Source organism: Trichomycterus rosablanca, unplaced genomic scaffold (genome assembly GCF_030014385.1).
Source record: "Trichomycterus rosablanca isolate fTriRos1 unplaced genomic scaffold, fTriRos1.hap1 scaffold_145, whole genome shotgun sequence".
Lineage (NCBI taxonomy): Eukaryota > Metazoa > Chordata > Actinopteri > Siluriformes > Trichomycteridae > Trichomycterus > Trichomycterus rosablanca.
Window position 1 is genome coordinate 27015 of NW_026946973.1, and position 14875 is coordinate 41889.

At 37.4% G+C, this 14875-nt stretch overlaps 1 protein-coding gene across 4 annotated transcripts; it reads left to right on the top strand.

The window, feature by feature from the left end:
- Window positions 1-986: 986 nt before the first annotated feature.
- Window positions 987-13771, top strand: LOC134305713 (uncharacterized). 4 transcript variants are annotated; one of them, XM_062990181.1, is made up of 9 exons: window positions 987-1353; window positions 1458-1572; window positions 1661-1785; window positions 1976-2044; window positions 7364-7474; window positions 7956-8042; window positions 11408-11507; window positions 11645-11698; window positions 11797-12002. In XM_062990181.1, exons 1-9 carry the CDS (start codon window positions 1161-1163, stop codon window positions 11915-11917), a joined length of 975 nt encoding a protein of 324 aa, XP_062846251.1. In that variant the 5' UTR covers window positions 987-1160; the 3' UTR covers window positions 11918-12002. The 4 variants fall into 4 exon arrangements, with proteins under 4 accessions (XP_062846251.1, XP_062846254.1, XP_062846253.1 ...); XM_062990183.1 differs by lacking the exons at window positions 987-1353; window positions 1458-1572; window positions 1661-1785 and adding exons at window positions 7638-7659; window positions 12319-12478; window positions 13550-13771 and having other exon boundaries at window positions 11797-12008; XM_062990184.1 differs by lacking the exons at window positions 1976-2044; window positions 7364-7474 and having other exon boundaries at window positions 990-1353.
- Window positions 13772-14875: the final 1104 nt, after the last annotated feature.

Below are 14875 nucleotides of genomic sequence, written 5' to 3' on the forward strand. Positions count from 1 at the left end.
AAAACCACCTGAGTAAAATGAAAAAAATGATTAGAAAACCTAGCAGCCCACTCAGTCAAATTGTAAAAAGACTGTCAGAGGTACCATGGAGAGATAGCCCAGAAAAAGAGATATGTTTATTAAGACAAAGCATCTCTGGTCCTCTTCCTTCACCTTTTTATGGTGCAACCCAATACAAAAAGCTGGTAACACCACAGTTCACTGTCAAGCTTGACCAGGCCAACAGTTATATTTACCTTGAGGGAAAAGTTGCAAAGGTTAAAAATATCATCTCTTGCAGGAATGAGGTATTTGTGGCATACAGCAGATTTGAGCAGCATGAATCATTCTTTGATTATCCACTGTCATCATCTACCTTTGGCATATATTTGGTTCATGGGCTCACAAGAACGATACATTTCTGCAAAGCTGATCAAATAGAGGGGAAGGCCTTCCTAATTCCATATAAACACAAATTTGTGTCAATTCCACTCTTGCATGCAAAAACTCAGTAAATGTGTACTACCTTTCATAATGTTTGGAATCACTAGCAAGAATTTTTTTATATCCAAAACTAACTACAATGTGGATTTAAATATAGCAAACTACATATCAAACTGTCTATTCAATTAATTCAATATTTTTTATTTTATTTTTTAAAAGTGATAAATCAAATACTGCAATTTTGTTTACCATTTTTGTTTACCCTGAAATGTAAGCATCACATTTGATAAGTGGAGAATTGTGTGTGTAATGTAAAACTAGAAGTTTCAGATAATTAGGAAGCTACAAATGTAGCACAATATCCAAAATGTAGATGTATCCAGAGTAATGAACGTGTGTATAAAAACACACACACACACACACACACACACACACACACACACACACACACACACACACACACACACACACACATTACTCTGGATACATCTACATTTTGGAAATTGTGTTACATTTGTAGCTTCCTCATTATCTGAAACTTCTAGTTTTGCATTAAATAATATTAGAATGATATATTTTTAACTGTGATCGCAAACGGTGAATGGTAGTATGTGTGAAAAATTTATTAATGCATCTATTTACAGCTCACTTTAAAAAAAAATAACAAAAGTATTAGTACCTTTCTGTCAGAAAAAACGTGTCATTTTGGGGGGGTTGGGCATGGTGCAGCTCCTGCAATGTACCTCATAGTAGAGTTTGTTGGGGAGGAGCAGACCGGACCAGTGGCAAAATCTTGGTATGAGGATGGCTTCTCCTGGTGGCCTCCCTACAAAGACGAAAACCGACTCTTGAAAAGTTTCAGGAAATCAGAGGTCCCACAGCCTGATAAAGGGTGGAGCAAGCACAGCGTGCGAATACTTTATGAATCAGGTGATAATAAAAGTTTGGTGACCACACACTGTATGGAAAAATATATTATTGTAACCATAATATACCTGATCTAAGCTACTCTTTTCTTTTTTTGCCCTCCTCAGAGTCGTTTGACAACATTGTTGCCAACTGGAAAAAGTCATGCTACACATCAGATCTTAACTCAGAAACTGAGTTAAGAAACTCCAGCACAGAAACTCTGGGAAAGAGAGTCAGGAAGTGAGCTGTGCATACTGTGCTATACATATTGTAAAACAATTCTGCAGTGTGTACTACCTATTGCTAATTTATTACTGTACTCTTATAGAAAGAAAATATACTCTTCCTCTGAACAAGAAGAAGAACCACAACCTGCCAAAGTAAAAAAACTTGCAAATGCACCAAGGCCCCCAGCCCCACCACAAAGACAGAAACATGGTTCAAAAAATAACGGTTAGTGCATTTAATTTTACAATTGTGTGGATCCTACCACACAGACTACACACATTTTTGTTGTTGAAGCAACCACAGTGCATGTCATCTACTAACAATCTCATACCATAGCTACACCTTTCATCACAAAAGAGTTGCAAAAATGTCAACGCTCTAAACCTGACATTTTTTTTTTTTTTTGCATTCTTAGCACTAACCAGCACCTTTCAGCCTGGAAGAGCAGAGCAGGAGTGGTGTAACAACCTGTCAGATAGTCAAGGTATATAATGTCTGAAACATTTAGAATGGTGGATTTAAAAGGAACACTTCAGTATTTTTAACCTAATGACTGAAGTAATCAACAGCATGCATTTTCCCCTGTTACCTTTAAGCAGTTTTCGGAATCCTGGTCCTAGAGTACCTCTGCACTGCACACAACATTGGGCTTTGAACAAAGATGAGTTACAGAGGGTTCAATTTTACAGAGACAGGAATGTAAAAAAAAAAAAAAGAAGAAAAAAAGAAAAGAAAAAAAAAAAAGACTCATCAGGCAAGGGAAAAGTTATGTAAAACTCCCCTGGACTTCACCCTTTGGGAAGAGTAGTTTGAATGTCTAATTAAAAATGTAAGCAAATGTAAGCTCTTGACAAAGTACAAATATTACAAATACTGTACTAACATTCTTGTACTAAAGCAAAAGTCTTCCAAAAACAATACCCAAGTATAGTAAAGTACAATTACTTTATTTATTAGTGTGTAGTTTAGTCGAGTAGTTTAGACCAACACTTTCACAACTGCAACTCAACCCTTCAGCCAGAACTGTTTATTCTACAATCAGCTGAAAAAGCAATGTGATGATGGCAGTAGAAATCTCCCTCATCATCAGGACCAGTTCAGACTGTTTATGTATATGGAAGCAGATCAGTAGCAAAAATCTAATGAAAATATAATATGTAAAATGTATTCTTACACTATATTGCCAAAAGTATTCGCTCATCTCCCTTTCGCACGCATATGAACTTGAGTGACGTCCTATTCTTAATCCATAGGGTTTAATATGATGTGGGCCCACCCTTTGCAGCTATAACAGCTTCAACTCTTCTGGGAAAGCTTTTCACAAGGTTTAGGAGTGTGTTTATGGGAATTTTTGACCATTCTTCCAGAAGCGCATTTGTGAGGCCAGACACTGATGTTGGACGAGAAGGCCTGGCTCACAGTCTCCGCTCTAATTCATCCCAAAGGTGTTCTGTCGGGTTGAGGTCAGGACTCTGTGCAGGCCAGTCAAGTTCTTCCACACCAAACTCACTCATCTATGTCTTTATGGACCTTGCTTTGTGCACTGGTGCGCAGTCATGTTGGAACAGGAAGAGGCCATCCCCAAACTGTTCCTGCAAAGTTGGGAGCATGAAATTGGCCAAAATCTCTTGGTTTGCTGAAGCATTAAGAGCCCAAATCCTGAAAAACAACTCCACACCATAATCCCCCCTCCACCAAACCTTACACTCGGCACAATGCAGACAGACGAGTACCGTTCTCCTGGCAACCGCCAAACCAAGACTCGTCCATCGGATTGCCAGACGGAAAAGCGTGATTCGTCACTCCAGAGAACACGTCTCCACTGCTCTAGAGTCCAGTGGAGGTGTGCTTTACACCACTGCATCCGACGCTTTTCATTGCGCTTGGTGATGTAAGGTTTGGATGCATCTGCTCGGCCATGGAAACCAATTCCATGAAGCTCTACACACTGTTCTTGAGCTAATCTGAAGGCCACATGAAGTTTGGAGGTCTATAGCGCTTGACTCTGCAGAAAGTTGGTGACCTCTGCGCACTATGCGCCCCAGCATCTGCTGACCCCGTCATTTTACAAGGCCTACCACTTCGTGGCTGAGTTGCTGTCGTTCCCAATCGCTTCCACTTTGTTATAATACCACTGACAGTCGACTGTGGAATATTTAGCAGCGAGGAAATTTCACGACAGGACTTGTTGCACAGGTGGCATCCTATAACGGTACCATGCTGGAGTTCACTGAGCTCCTGAGAGCGATCCATTCTTTCACAAATGTTTGTAGAAGCAGTCTGCATGCCTAGGTGCTTGGTTTTATACACCTGTGGCCATGGAAGGGATTGGAACACCTGAATTCAATGATTTGCGTGGGTGAGTGAATACTTTTGGCAATATAGTGTATGTTTGAATTTAAATTTCCCACTCAATGTTGGTCTCCAAATGATAATTCAAATTCAGTTTTAACATTTAAATTTGCCATTTGATGCACTATTGACATTTCATTTACACAAATGATTAATTAAATTCAATTGATAATTAAATTAACAATTTAATTATAAATGCATTTTAATTACAACGCATTTCCAGAACTGCATATTCATGCCTTATGATTACACAATAATGACGTCAAAATGATAATTCACCTTATATGCATTTGCACTCTCTAATAATGTTTTTATATGTTTCTATTATCATAGACAACACCAAGCTAGAAAGATGACAAAATTGAAATATTAAAAGGAAATAGCACCTCTCCTTTTTGCAATTACATATTTTAGCCTACTACACTCATTCTGTGACAAAATGTCTTTGAAAACGTGTTGCCAAGTTATTTGGTTTATCAGTCTGGTTGACAAAACAAGGCTGAGCTACGAGCAATTATAAAAATTCACGTCCAATTCACCAGCTTATTTTTCTAATTTTCCGTTCCTCTTTAAACGATACAGCAGTTACGTTCTGGTGCCTAAATGAAAGGTAAGAATAAAAAATAAGAATAAGAAACTAATTTCAGCTTGGTTTCGTCGCACAGATTCTAGTTGAATAATTGGAAGAGGAGGAGAATTCCACTTGAACAATAGTGTTATGAACACAACACAAAAAGATTGAAGTGTTGTGGAGCACCATATAACCATCCAAAGAAGCCACATCCACAGTCTTCCAAAGAAGAGGAGCTGCGTCTGTGGTTGAAGTTGCTAAATTTAAAACATCCACCCAAACATCCACACGTCTGCTCTTACCATTTTGTGGTGGGGAAACCAAGACCACGTCCTTACCCAGAGTAATTATGTTATTATGCTTGCGAGGCTCTTGGCAAGGATCTCTCTTAGGCTAATATCTTACCAGATAGCTTCACAAACACCTGACGTGTCCTTTTCACTGGAGCTTCATAACCAAGTTTCCCCATCCACAAAATAATAACAATAGACGTGTGGACGTTTGTTAAATTTAAATGTAAATTTAGCTCCTTAACCCATAGATGCAGGTCCTCTTCTTCTTTAGATATGGTGCCCTACAACACTTTATTATTTGTGTGTTGTGTTGGAAATCTGTTGGAATGTTGGGTTAGCATAGCTAGCTACTTTATAATCAGTGTCCACAGCAGAAGCCTACTTTAGACTGCATTCACTTTGAATACGATACGACCGTAAACCATCTGATATGATATGACCGGAAATTCTAACGCAAAGGCGGAAGAAACAAACTCTTTGTGGCGTGGGCGTAGCGGAATAAGGAAGACAGCCTATGGTCAGCTAACACGGACTATTAAATCAGAAATATCTGCCACACATTCCATAAAACATAATACTGATATGCTTCCATAGACTGTGTAAAGTCCTGTTTGCAGTCAAATGCCTCTCATGGTTCTTCCATTTTGGGTCTTGAACTTGGATATCAACTCCTGTTATGAGTCCAGTTGAGGGTCTTTTTTGATTTTGTCAAGTCGAGTCTCAATTGACTTGTCATCAAATAGACCCTTTCAAAGTTGTCGCGAAGATGAGTGCGCATTCTGGCAACAGAAGTGAAGCATTCACTCACTGACCCATGCTAGCCGAGGGAACAAATCCATTTTGTGTTATTCTCAATAAAAACCTGACTGTTTTAGGCTAAACTAAACAAGGCTAACTACATTTCTATTTTGAGATTTATTTAAACCCATAAATCTGTGCATCTGTATCATCACTCAGTACAAACTTTAAGAAGCTAATATACATTAAGATATGTTGTCCTGTATTATTGATTTATTCCACTGATTAACACAGTGGATCAATGGAATAAATCTCAACTTCTGTTGCCAAAATGAGCGCACATCTTTTTAGTAACGTTGCTCATGAAACCATCTATTCATGAGTTGAGTCCAAGTCTTATGACTCAAGTAAAAACCTCTGTTTTAATAAAATAGTAGTATCAATCTCATTATGCAAATAGAACATCCAGACGTCATCAATCCAACTTGTTAATATCATGTTTCGTTAATGATCAGAAAGCCATTTTTGTTTCCCCACATAAAGGAAATGACTGTTGTCCACTATAGATATTGGCACTTCTGAAAAAAAAACATAATACTTACCCGGTCTTTTCTGCTTTATTCAACACATGGATCACCACAGCAACACTGTCCTAAATGACGACAAATCAGAAGCAGGGGACAATTGTATGTCAGGCCACATTTTATGTTTACTTTTTTCCAACATGTTAAATTCAGCCAAAATAGTAATTGTGTTCTCTGTAGAGTATCTGTACTTATTTTCACTTACCAAGGGCTCCCAAATGTTAAACACAACAAAGACAACATTCAAGGAATTTCTTATTACATTTAAGAAAAAAGTTGATGTTATCATAATGTCAATGCTAGTTTGCCATAAAAAGATGTGAAATTTGCAATTTGAAAGTGTTTGTGCATTTGGAACAATAGATTACTTTTACGCCAAGGATAAATTGGGATCATAGTTACATACGTCAAATTACAACTGAGACTTCAAGGCATCAACATTAAGTACAGGATTCTATGGTAAGCTATTTACCAAGAAGCACTTCTGATTTGAAGCTAACATGAGCACACAACAAACTTGTGATTTATTTTTTAAGATTACCCAATTTGTTCCTCAGTCAGAGAGAATGTTTAATTCTCTAAATTCTATACATTTTGTATACTATCTAGGCCCTTAAAGATTTGGAACTTTCATTTTTAGTAATTCAGTACAGTAAGTGTTTTAAGGGGCTGCTTAGCTGCTGGTTGCTTTGTTTAGTATCCACTTTAGTGGCCTGTTTAAAAATAAAATGCTAGTGTACAAAATCATCACTCTTGGCTTTAAATAGATGGGGCTGTATCAGCTAATAAAGCTGGACATAGCACTGCAAATAGTTTCTATCATGACAATACACATGGTGAATTTTTTTTTTAATTCATGAGAAGTCCTGCGGTTAACGAGCAATTATTAACTAAACACAGGACTTAACAGCCATGTGAGTTAGTTATAAAGCAGGCATGGGGTTTTTAAAAGCATCTTAGCATGAATATGATTCTTAAATTAGTGTTTATGAATGTTAACTAGTAGAGCGTAAGTCTTAAGTGTAATGCTCGCTCTACAAGTTAAGATAATCTTAACACTAAGATCCTTTTGGGAATCTTGGCCCAGGTTAGTTAGTCTTCTTGTGACATTCCATAATTGAGCCATAATTGTCATAACCAAACTAATCTAGTCATGCTCTGTCAATACCAAAACTATAAATAAATAATCTCAGAGTTAGAGGTGGGTGATATGGAAAAAATGTAATATCACAAAGTCATTTTTTATTTTAATTTTCTGTAAACAGCACCTACCATGCAACAAGATGCATCAAGGTGGCCTATGTCCAACCAGTGTACATGGGCAGATGCTTCTCATGGGACAGCACAAGGCCAGGGTGTTCTACCTCATGTCAGTGGTGAGTTTACTGAAGAAGCAGAAAAATATTTTTTTATCCAGTTGGGCATTAATACATGAATAATATAGTTAACAATGACACTTTAGGTAGCTAAAATACTAAAAATAAAAGTCAGGCATTTTCTGTAGAGTAACCATTTTTATTTTTATTTCTCCATTAACAGCACCCACCATACAGCTATGACAGTTAAGTACACTTTTAATCTCAAAAGCATCTGAGCATGAATATGATGCTTAAAATAGCGTTAAGATAATCTTAACTGTCAGAGTGTGTGTTTAGTGTGATGCTTGCTCTACCAGTTAAGTTTATCTTTACACCAAGATTCTTTTAAGAATCTGGGCCCAGGTTAGTTAGTCTTCTTGTGACACACAGGATGAGCCATAATCACCATAACCAAGCTAATTTTCTCATCATGCCCAGTCAAAACAAAACTAGAGTCACACATGTTCTGAGTATCTTTTTTTTTATTCCCTGTAAACAGCATATACCATGCAACAAGAGCCATCAAGGTGGCCCATTTCTGACCAGTGTACAGGACAAGGCCAGGGGGTTCTACCTCATGTCAATGGTGAGTTTACTGAAGAAGGAGAAAAGCAATTTTTCAGTTGGGTATTAATACGTTAACACTACAGGTAAGAATGATGCCTGAAGTCGCTGAAATGCAAATAATAAAAATCAAGCATTCTCAAAAGCACAGAATGTGCCATAATTGCCGTAACCAAGCTAATTTTCTCATCATGCCTTATCAAAACCAAAACTACAGTGGTGCTTGAAACCCTTTAGAATTTTATATTTCTGCATACATTTGACTTAAAACATCATCAGCTTTTCACACAAGTCCTACAAGTAGATAAGGAGAACCATATCAAACAAATGAAACACAAATATTAGACTTTGGACCATTTTCTTCAATAAAAAAATGACAATGTTACAGATCTATGAGTGGTAAAAGTATGTGAACCTTTGCTTTCAGTATCTGGTGTGACCCCTTTGTGCAGCAATAACTGCAACTAAACGTTTCCGAAAACTCCTGATTAGTCCTGCACATCGGCTTGGAGGAGTTTTAACCCATTCCTCCGTACAACTTCACAGCTTCAACTCTGTTATGTTGGTGGGTTTCCTCACATGAACCGCTTGCTTCAGGTCCATCCACAACATTATTGCATTAATATCGGGACTTTGACTTGGCCATTCCAAAACATTAACTTTATTCTTCTTTAACTATTCTTTGGTAAAATGACTTGTGTGCTTCTGGTTGTTGTCTTGCTGCGTGACCCACATTCTCTTGCAGATGCAGCAAAAAAGGCCTAAACCATGATACTACCACCACCGTGTTTCACAGATGGGATAAGGTTTTTATGCTGGAATGCAGTGTTTTCCTTTCTCCAAACATAACGCTTCTCATTTAAACCAAAAAGATCTGTTCCATTGTTCCAGTAGCCTTCTGGCTTGTCTTCTTTATCTTTAGCAAACTGCAGACGAGCAGCAATGTTCTTTTTGGAGAGCAGTGGCTTTCTCCTTGCAACCCTGCCATGCACACCACTGTTGTTCAGTGTTCTCCTGATGGTGGACTCATGAACAACATTAGCCAATGTGAGAAAGACCTGTAGTTGCTTATAAGTTACCTTGGGTTCCTTCGTGACCTCGCCGACTATTACACGCCTTGCTCTTGTCATGATCACTGTTGGTCGACCACTCCTGGGGAAGGTAATAATGGTCTTGAATTTCCAACATTTGTACACAACCTGTCTGACTGTGGATTGGTGGAGTCCAAACTCTTTAGAGATGGTTTTGTAACCCTTTCCAGCCTGATGAGAATCAATGACTTCTCTCAGAAATCTTCTTTGTTTGTGCCATGATACACTTCCACAAATGTGTGCTGTGAAGATCAGACTTTGATAGATCCCTGTTCTTTAAATAAAACAGGGTGCCCACTCATACCTGATTGTCATCCCATTGATTGAAAACACCTGACTCTAATTTCACCTTCAAATTATCTGCTAATCCTGAAGATTCACTCACATATACAACCCCTGGCAAAAATTATGGAATCACCACTCTTGGAAGATGTTCTTTCAATTGTTTAATTTTGTAGAAAAAAAATAAATCACAGACATGCCACAAAACTATCATTTCTCAAACTGTCAACCCTCTGGCATTAAGAAACAATAAAAAAAGAAACAAATATAATAGTTGTGGTCAGTCACAATTGCTTTTTTTTAGATCAAGTAGAGGAAAAAAATATGGAATCACTCAAATCTGAGGAAAAAATTATGGAATCATTAGAAAACACTGCACCATTATTACTTTGTTGCACCACCTCTGGCTTTTATAATGGTTTAAACTCTCTGAGGCATGGAGTTAACTAATGACAAACAGTATTCTTCATCAATCTGCCTTCAACTGTCTCTTGCTGTTGCCAGATCAGCTTTGCAGGTTGGAACCTTGTCATTGACCATTTTCTTCAATTTCCACCAGAGATTTTCAAATGGATTGAGATCCTGACTATTTGCAGGCCATGCCATTGACATTATATGTTTTCTTGAAGGAAATTTTTCACGTCCTTTGCCCTATGGCAAGATGCATTATCATCTTGAAAAATGAAGTCATCATCACCAAACATCCTTTCAACTGATGGAATAAGAAAAGCGTCCAAAATTTCAATGTGGACTTTGGCATTTATTGAAGACCATCTCCCCTGTGCCTTTACCCGACATGCAGGCCCATATCATCAACAACTGTGGAAATTAACATGTTTTCTTTAGGCAGTTATCTTCATAAATTTCATTGGACAGACACCAAACAAAAGTTCCAGCATCATCACCTTGCCCAATGCAGATTCGCGATTCATCACTGAAGATCACTTTTATCCAGTCACCCACAGTCCACGATTGCTTTTCTTTAGCCTTCTTTAACCTTGTTCTTTTCTTTTTAGGTGTTAATGATGGCTTTTGTTTGGCTTTTCTGTATGTAAATCCCATTTCTTTTAGGTGATTTCTTACAGTTCAGTCACAGACATTGACTCCACTTTCCGGTCACTTGTTTCTCATTTGTTTTGTTGTGCATTTTCTGTTTTCAAGACATATTGCTTTAAGTTTTCTATCTTGATGCTTTGATGTCTTACTTGGTCTACCAGTATGCTTCCCTTTTACAACCTTCCCATTTTGTTTGTACTTGGTCCAGATTTTAAACACAGCTTACTGGGAACAACCAACATCTTTTGCGACATTCCACAATGATTTATCTTCTTGAAGGAGTTTTATAATCCTCTCATTTGTTTCAACTGACATATCTTGTGTTGGAACCATGATTCATGACAATCTGCTTTGTGCAACAGCTCTCCGAGGTGTAAGCACTCTTTTTAAACTGAAGAATAATTAGCAAATCTAATCTGCTGCAGATGTTTTGTTTTTAAACTGCAAATTACAGAGTGATTCCAAAATTTTTTCCTCAGATTTGAGTGATTCCATATTTTTTTCCTCTACTTGATCTAAAAAAAGCAATTGTGACTGACCACAACTATTATATTTGTTTCTTTTTTTTATTGTTTCTTAATGCCAGAAGGTTGACATTTTGAAAAATGATAGTTTTGTGGCATGTCTGTGATTTTTTTTTTTTCTACAAAATTAAACAATTGACAGAACATCTTCCAAGAGTGGTGATTCCATAATTTTTGCCAGGGGTTGTATGTTATATTGGATCATTTTCCTCAATAAATAAATGACCAAGTCTAATATTTGTCTTATTTGTTTGATTTGAATCTCCCTATCTACTATTAGGACTTGTGTGAAAACCGGATGAAGTTTTAGGTCAAATTTATGCAGAAATATAGACAATTCCAAAGGGTTTGCAGTAAAAATGTTTACAAAATAAATAAAGAAAAAAGAAAAAAAAAAGTCATGTATTTTCTAATTTTTTATTCGCTGTTAACAGCAACGAGATCCATCAAGGTGGCCCATGTCCAACCAGTGTACATGGGCAGATGCTTCTCAAGGGACAGGACAAGGCCAGGGCGTCCTACCTCATGTCAACGGTGAGTTTACTGAAGAAGGAGAAAAGCAATTTATCAGTTTATTAATACATAAATATTATAGGTAAGAACAACGTCTTAGGTTGCAAAATGCATCTTCTGTAGAGTGAACTTTTTCATTTTAATTTCTGCTTTAACAGCACCCACCATACAGCAGGGACTGTCAAGGCGGTTCATACCCAATCAGTGCGCACGTAAGTTTGATCAGTTAGAATGAACAGCCCTACAACACATTAATCATGAATAGAAAATGGACTAGATCTTGTAAAATGATATTTTTTTTATTTTGCAGCTGTAGACAGAACTGTCCTGGAGGCACTGAGAGAGATGGACCTGAAGATAAATTACCTGACATCTCTTGTAGAATCTCTTGTGGGTGGTCGTCGAATTTTGCCCCCACAACAGCAAGATGATGAAGACTTGAATGTCATCCCTCTGGATTCAGTAGAAGCCCTAGAAAATTTAGAAGAAAGGCTTCTGAGCAACGGACTGAAGCAAAGGATGGTAAAGCTCATTTATCAATTATTTTCCATCAAATAAGACCATGACAAGATTCACAAAGTATTCACAAATATTTCCTGTTGTTTTATATTTTTAAGTGTATGATAGCCTTAACTTTAAAAATGTACTACAAATGCAAGAAAAAAAAAATACAAATAACATTTGGGTGAATGACAATGGGAGAATGTAACTTTATATATACGGATTCATACTTAATTAAAAAAAACCTTTAAATAAAATGCAAATAAGACATTTAATAGTAACAACAAAATGTATGAAGTTTATACATTTCTATTACTGTGCATTATTTCAGATTAACATGCTGTCACTAAGTGGTGGACATACCATGAAAAAGACAATCTGGAGAATTGCCAGCAAGGTGTTCACCCCCAACCTTGCGAAAAGCCTTAACTGGTGCGGCAGGGGAGACAAGCGAGGTCTAAAACAAACCGCATGTGGACAAGTTATTATTGGTAAGTCAAGATAAACAATTTACACCTAAAGAAACAATCAGAATGTTTATATGGAGCCTACACATCAGATCTCAATGGGAGAAAAAAAATAATGCAGATTATCTTTCCTGATATGGACTGGGTAATGTGTTAGGAACGAAAGGATGCCACATAGATTAATGGAAATGATAATTATCATCCTAGAGAAGGTTGAATTCAAAGTCATACTCTCGTCACATGAGGCCGGGCACTGTCGTGCACCAGGAGGAACCCAGGACCCACTGGGCGCCAGTGGCGGATCTGCCAATTCCGGTGTTCTATGGCAAATGCCAATCGAGCTCTACGGTGCTGGGCTGTGAGCACAGGGCCCACTACAGGACGTGGGGCCTTCAGGCCACCCTCATGAAGCCTGTTTTGATTGTTTGGTCAGACACATTCACACCAGTGGCCTGCTCGAGTTCATTTTGTAGGGCTCTGGCAGTGCTTATCCTGTTCCTCCTTGCACAAAGGAGCAGATACTGGTCCTGCTGAGGGGTACACCACAAACTTTTGCCACAATGCACCTGGTGACTCACACTGATAATTCTACAAACATGTCCAAACTGCACTCACGTATTCATATACCTAAACTGTAATGATAAACACATTGATAAGTCACATTTATTTATTCATTCATTTAGTTTACAAACTGAAACCTACCGTTTAGAAAGCTGATCTCCGCCACGTGTCATCCTCCTCAGGAGTCTTTTCTCGCTACAGGTCAGTCACAGCGTTTTACTGCCGGCTATTGGTCATGTGGTTTTCATGTGTTGTCAAAGCACATAGGATACAATTTGTGTAATTTGTACAAAAAATCGACTTTACTTCAAATGGGGTAAAGCTGTCAGCAAATTTAACCTTCAATGTCCCTTTTAATCTTAAAAAAATACAAATAAAGAAGACCCCGACAGCAACGTCATGTTTAAAACCATGCCCTTTTGTCAGATTAGGCTACGTTTTGCTTACATACAGCGCCATTTATCCACTTTAATATAACATAAGTGTAGCACTTATTTTGTGACTCTTTTAATACTGTTTGTTTCTCACATACAGCTGCCGCGATGAAAAATCCAGTGCTGCCAGCGCCAACTGAAGCAGAAGCGGAGAACTGCTTAAAAGATTACTTGCGGCTGGCAACAAGAAAGAAAACTTTAAATTACATTTTATTTAGTAGTTAATTGTTATTTTTGTTTTGTTATTTGTGTTCATCGTAATTATTATTATTATAATGTATAATTATAATATAAGGAACAATAATAAATAAGAATGTTACTACCCCTGATTATAATGTCTGTTGTTTATAGATATATTATCTGTATTATCTATTATTCTTATTCTTATTCTTATTATTATTATTAAAGCAGTACATGAGAGGGGAGTGCACACACACATTCAATTACATTCAGACGCTGTATTTTAGCTATACTGTACACATAAGTCTGGAATACAGCATGTGAACGCCATTTCAGCATCCAAGCCTGATATTTAGGAGATGTATTACAGATGAATAAGCGCTCTATTAGATGGTCTCGGATAGCTCTCATAAGCGTCTCTGAGATGCAGGCATGATGATGTAGTTAGATTGATCTGGAACGCAGCAGCTGAAGATCTTCCACGATCCGCCAGTGACGTATCAGAGACGTATTGCAGATGAGCAAACGCTCTATTAAATACGTATTCCAGACCAACTGGGTTACATCCAACAGACGTCTCAGAGATGTAGATGTGCTATAAGGGTACTTAACTAAAATTGTAATGGGATTACTTTACTCATTACATCCTGGAAAATATAATCTCGTTCCTCATTACTTTACTTTCACGTTACATTCTAAACCCAAACAAATACTGTATACTGGAATCACATCTACAAACAAATTCCATTTATTTACTTTATTTATTTAGTTTCAGAAAAATATTCTCTTGTACAGAGATGTGCCTGTGTTTGTTTCTGCTTTAAAACACAAACGCCATGAACCAATCAGATTTAACATCATTAAACAAGTTTATTCCTTAATTATTTATCCTTATACTAGAGGAGCGACTCGGTTCCTTTAGTTCATTTCAAAGAGTCGTTCAATCGGATGTTACCAAATGTTGCAGTATCGCACACCACTAATACAGATGTGCTAATGGAGATGTTTTACTGCTAAGCTGCTGTTCAACTCCAGTCCAGTTGGTGGCGCTGGTGCGTCTTAAGTTGTTCTGCCAACCGCCATTAAACATCATAAGAAGAACAAGAAGCTGCTGTGTTTGTACTGTAGAGCCTCATCTGTAAGTAAAATATGTATTTAATTATAACCCTTATATTTAATTATAACCACATTCTAATTAATAATAAAACTAGAGTTTATAATAAAACATCACTGTGAGGATTTGAGG

Coding starts and splice junctions, on each gene's coding strand:
- LOC134305713 (XM_062990181.1), top strand. CDS start 1,161: ATGTACCTCATAGTAGAGTTTGTTGGGGAGGAGCAGACCGGACCAGTG. Junction 8,043..11,407: donor GGTTCTACCTCATGTCAATG/GTGAGTTTACTG, acceptor CGCTGTTAACAG/CAACGAGATCCATCAAGGTG. Junction 11,508..11,644: donor CGTCCTACCTCATGTCAACG/GTGAGTTTACTG, acceptor CTGCTTTAACAG/CACCCACCATACAGCAGGGA.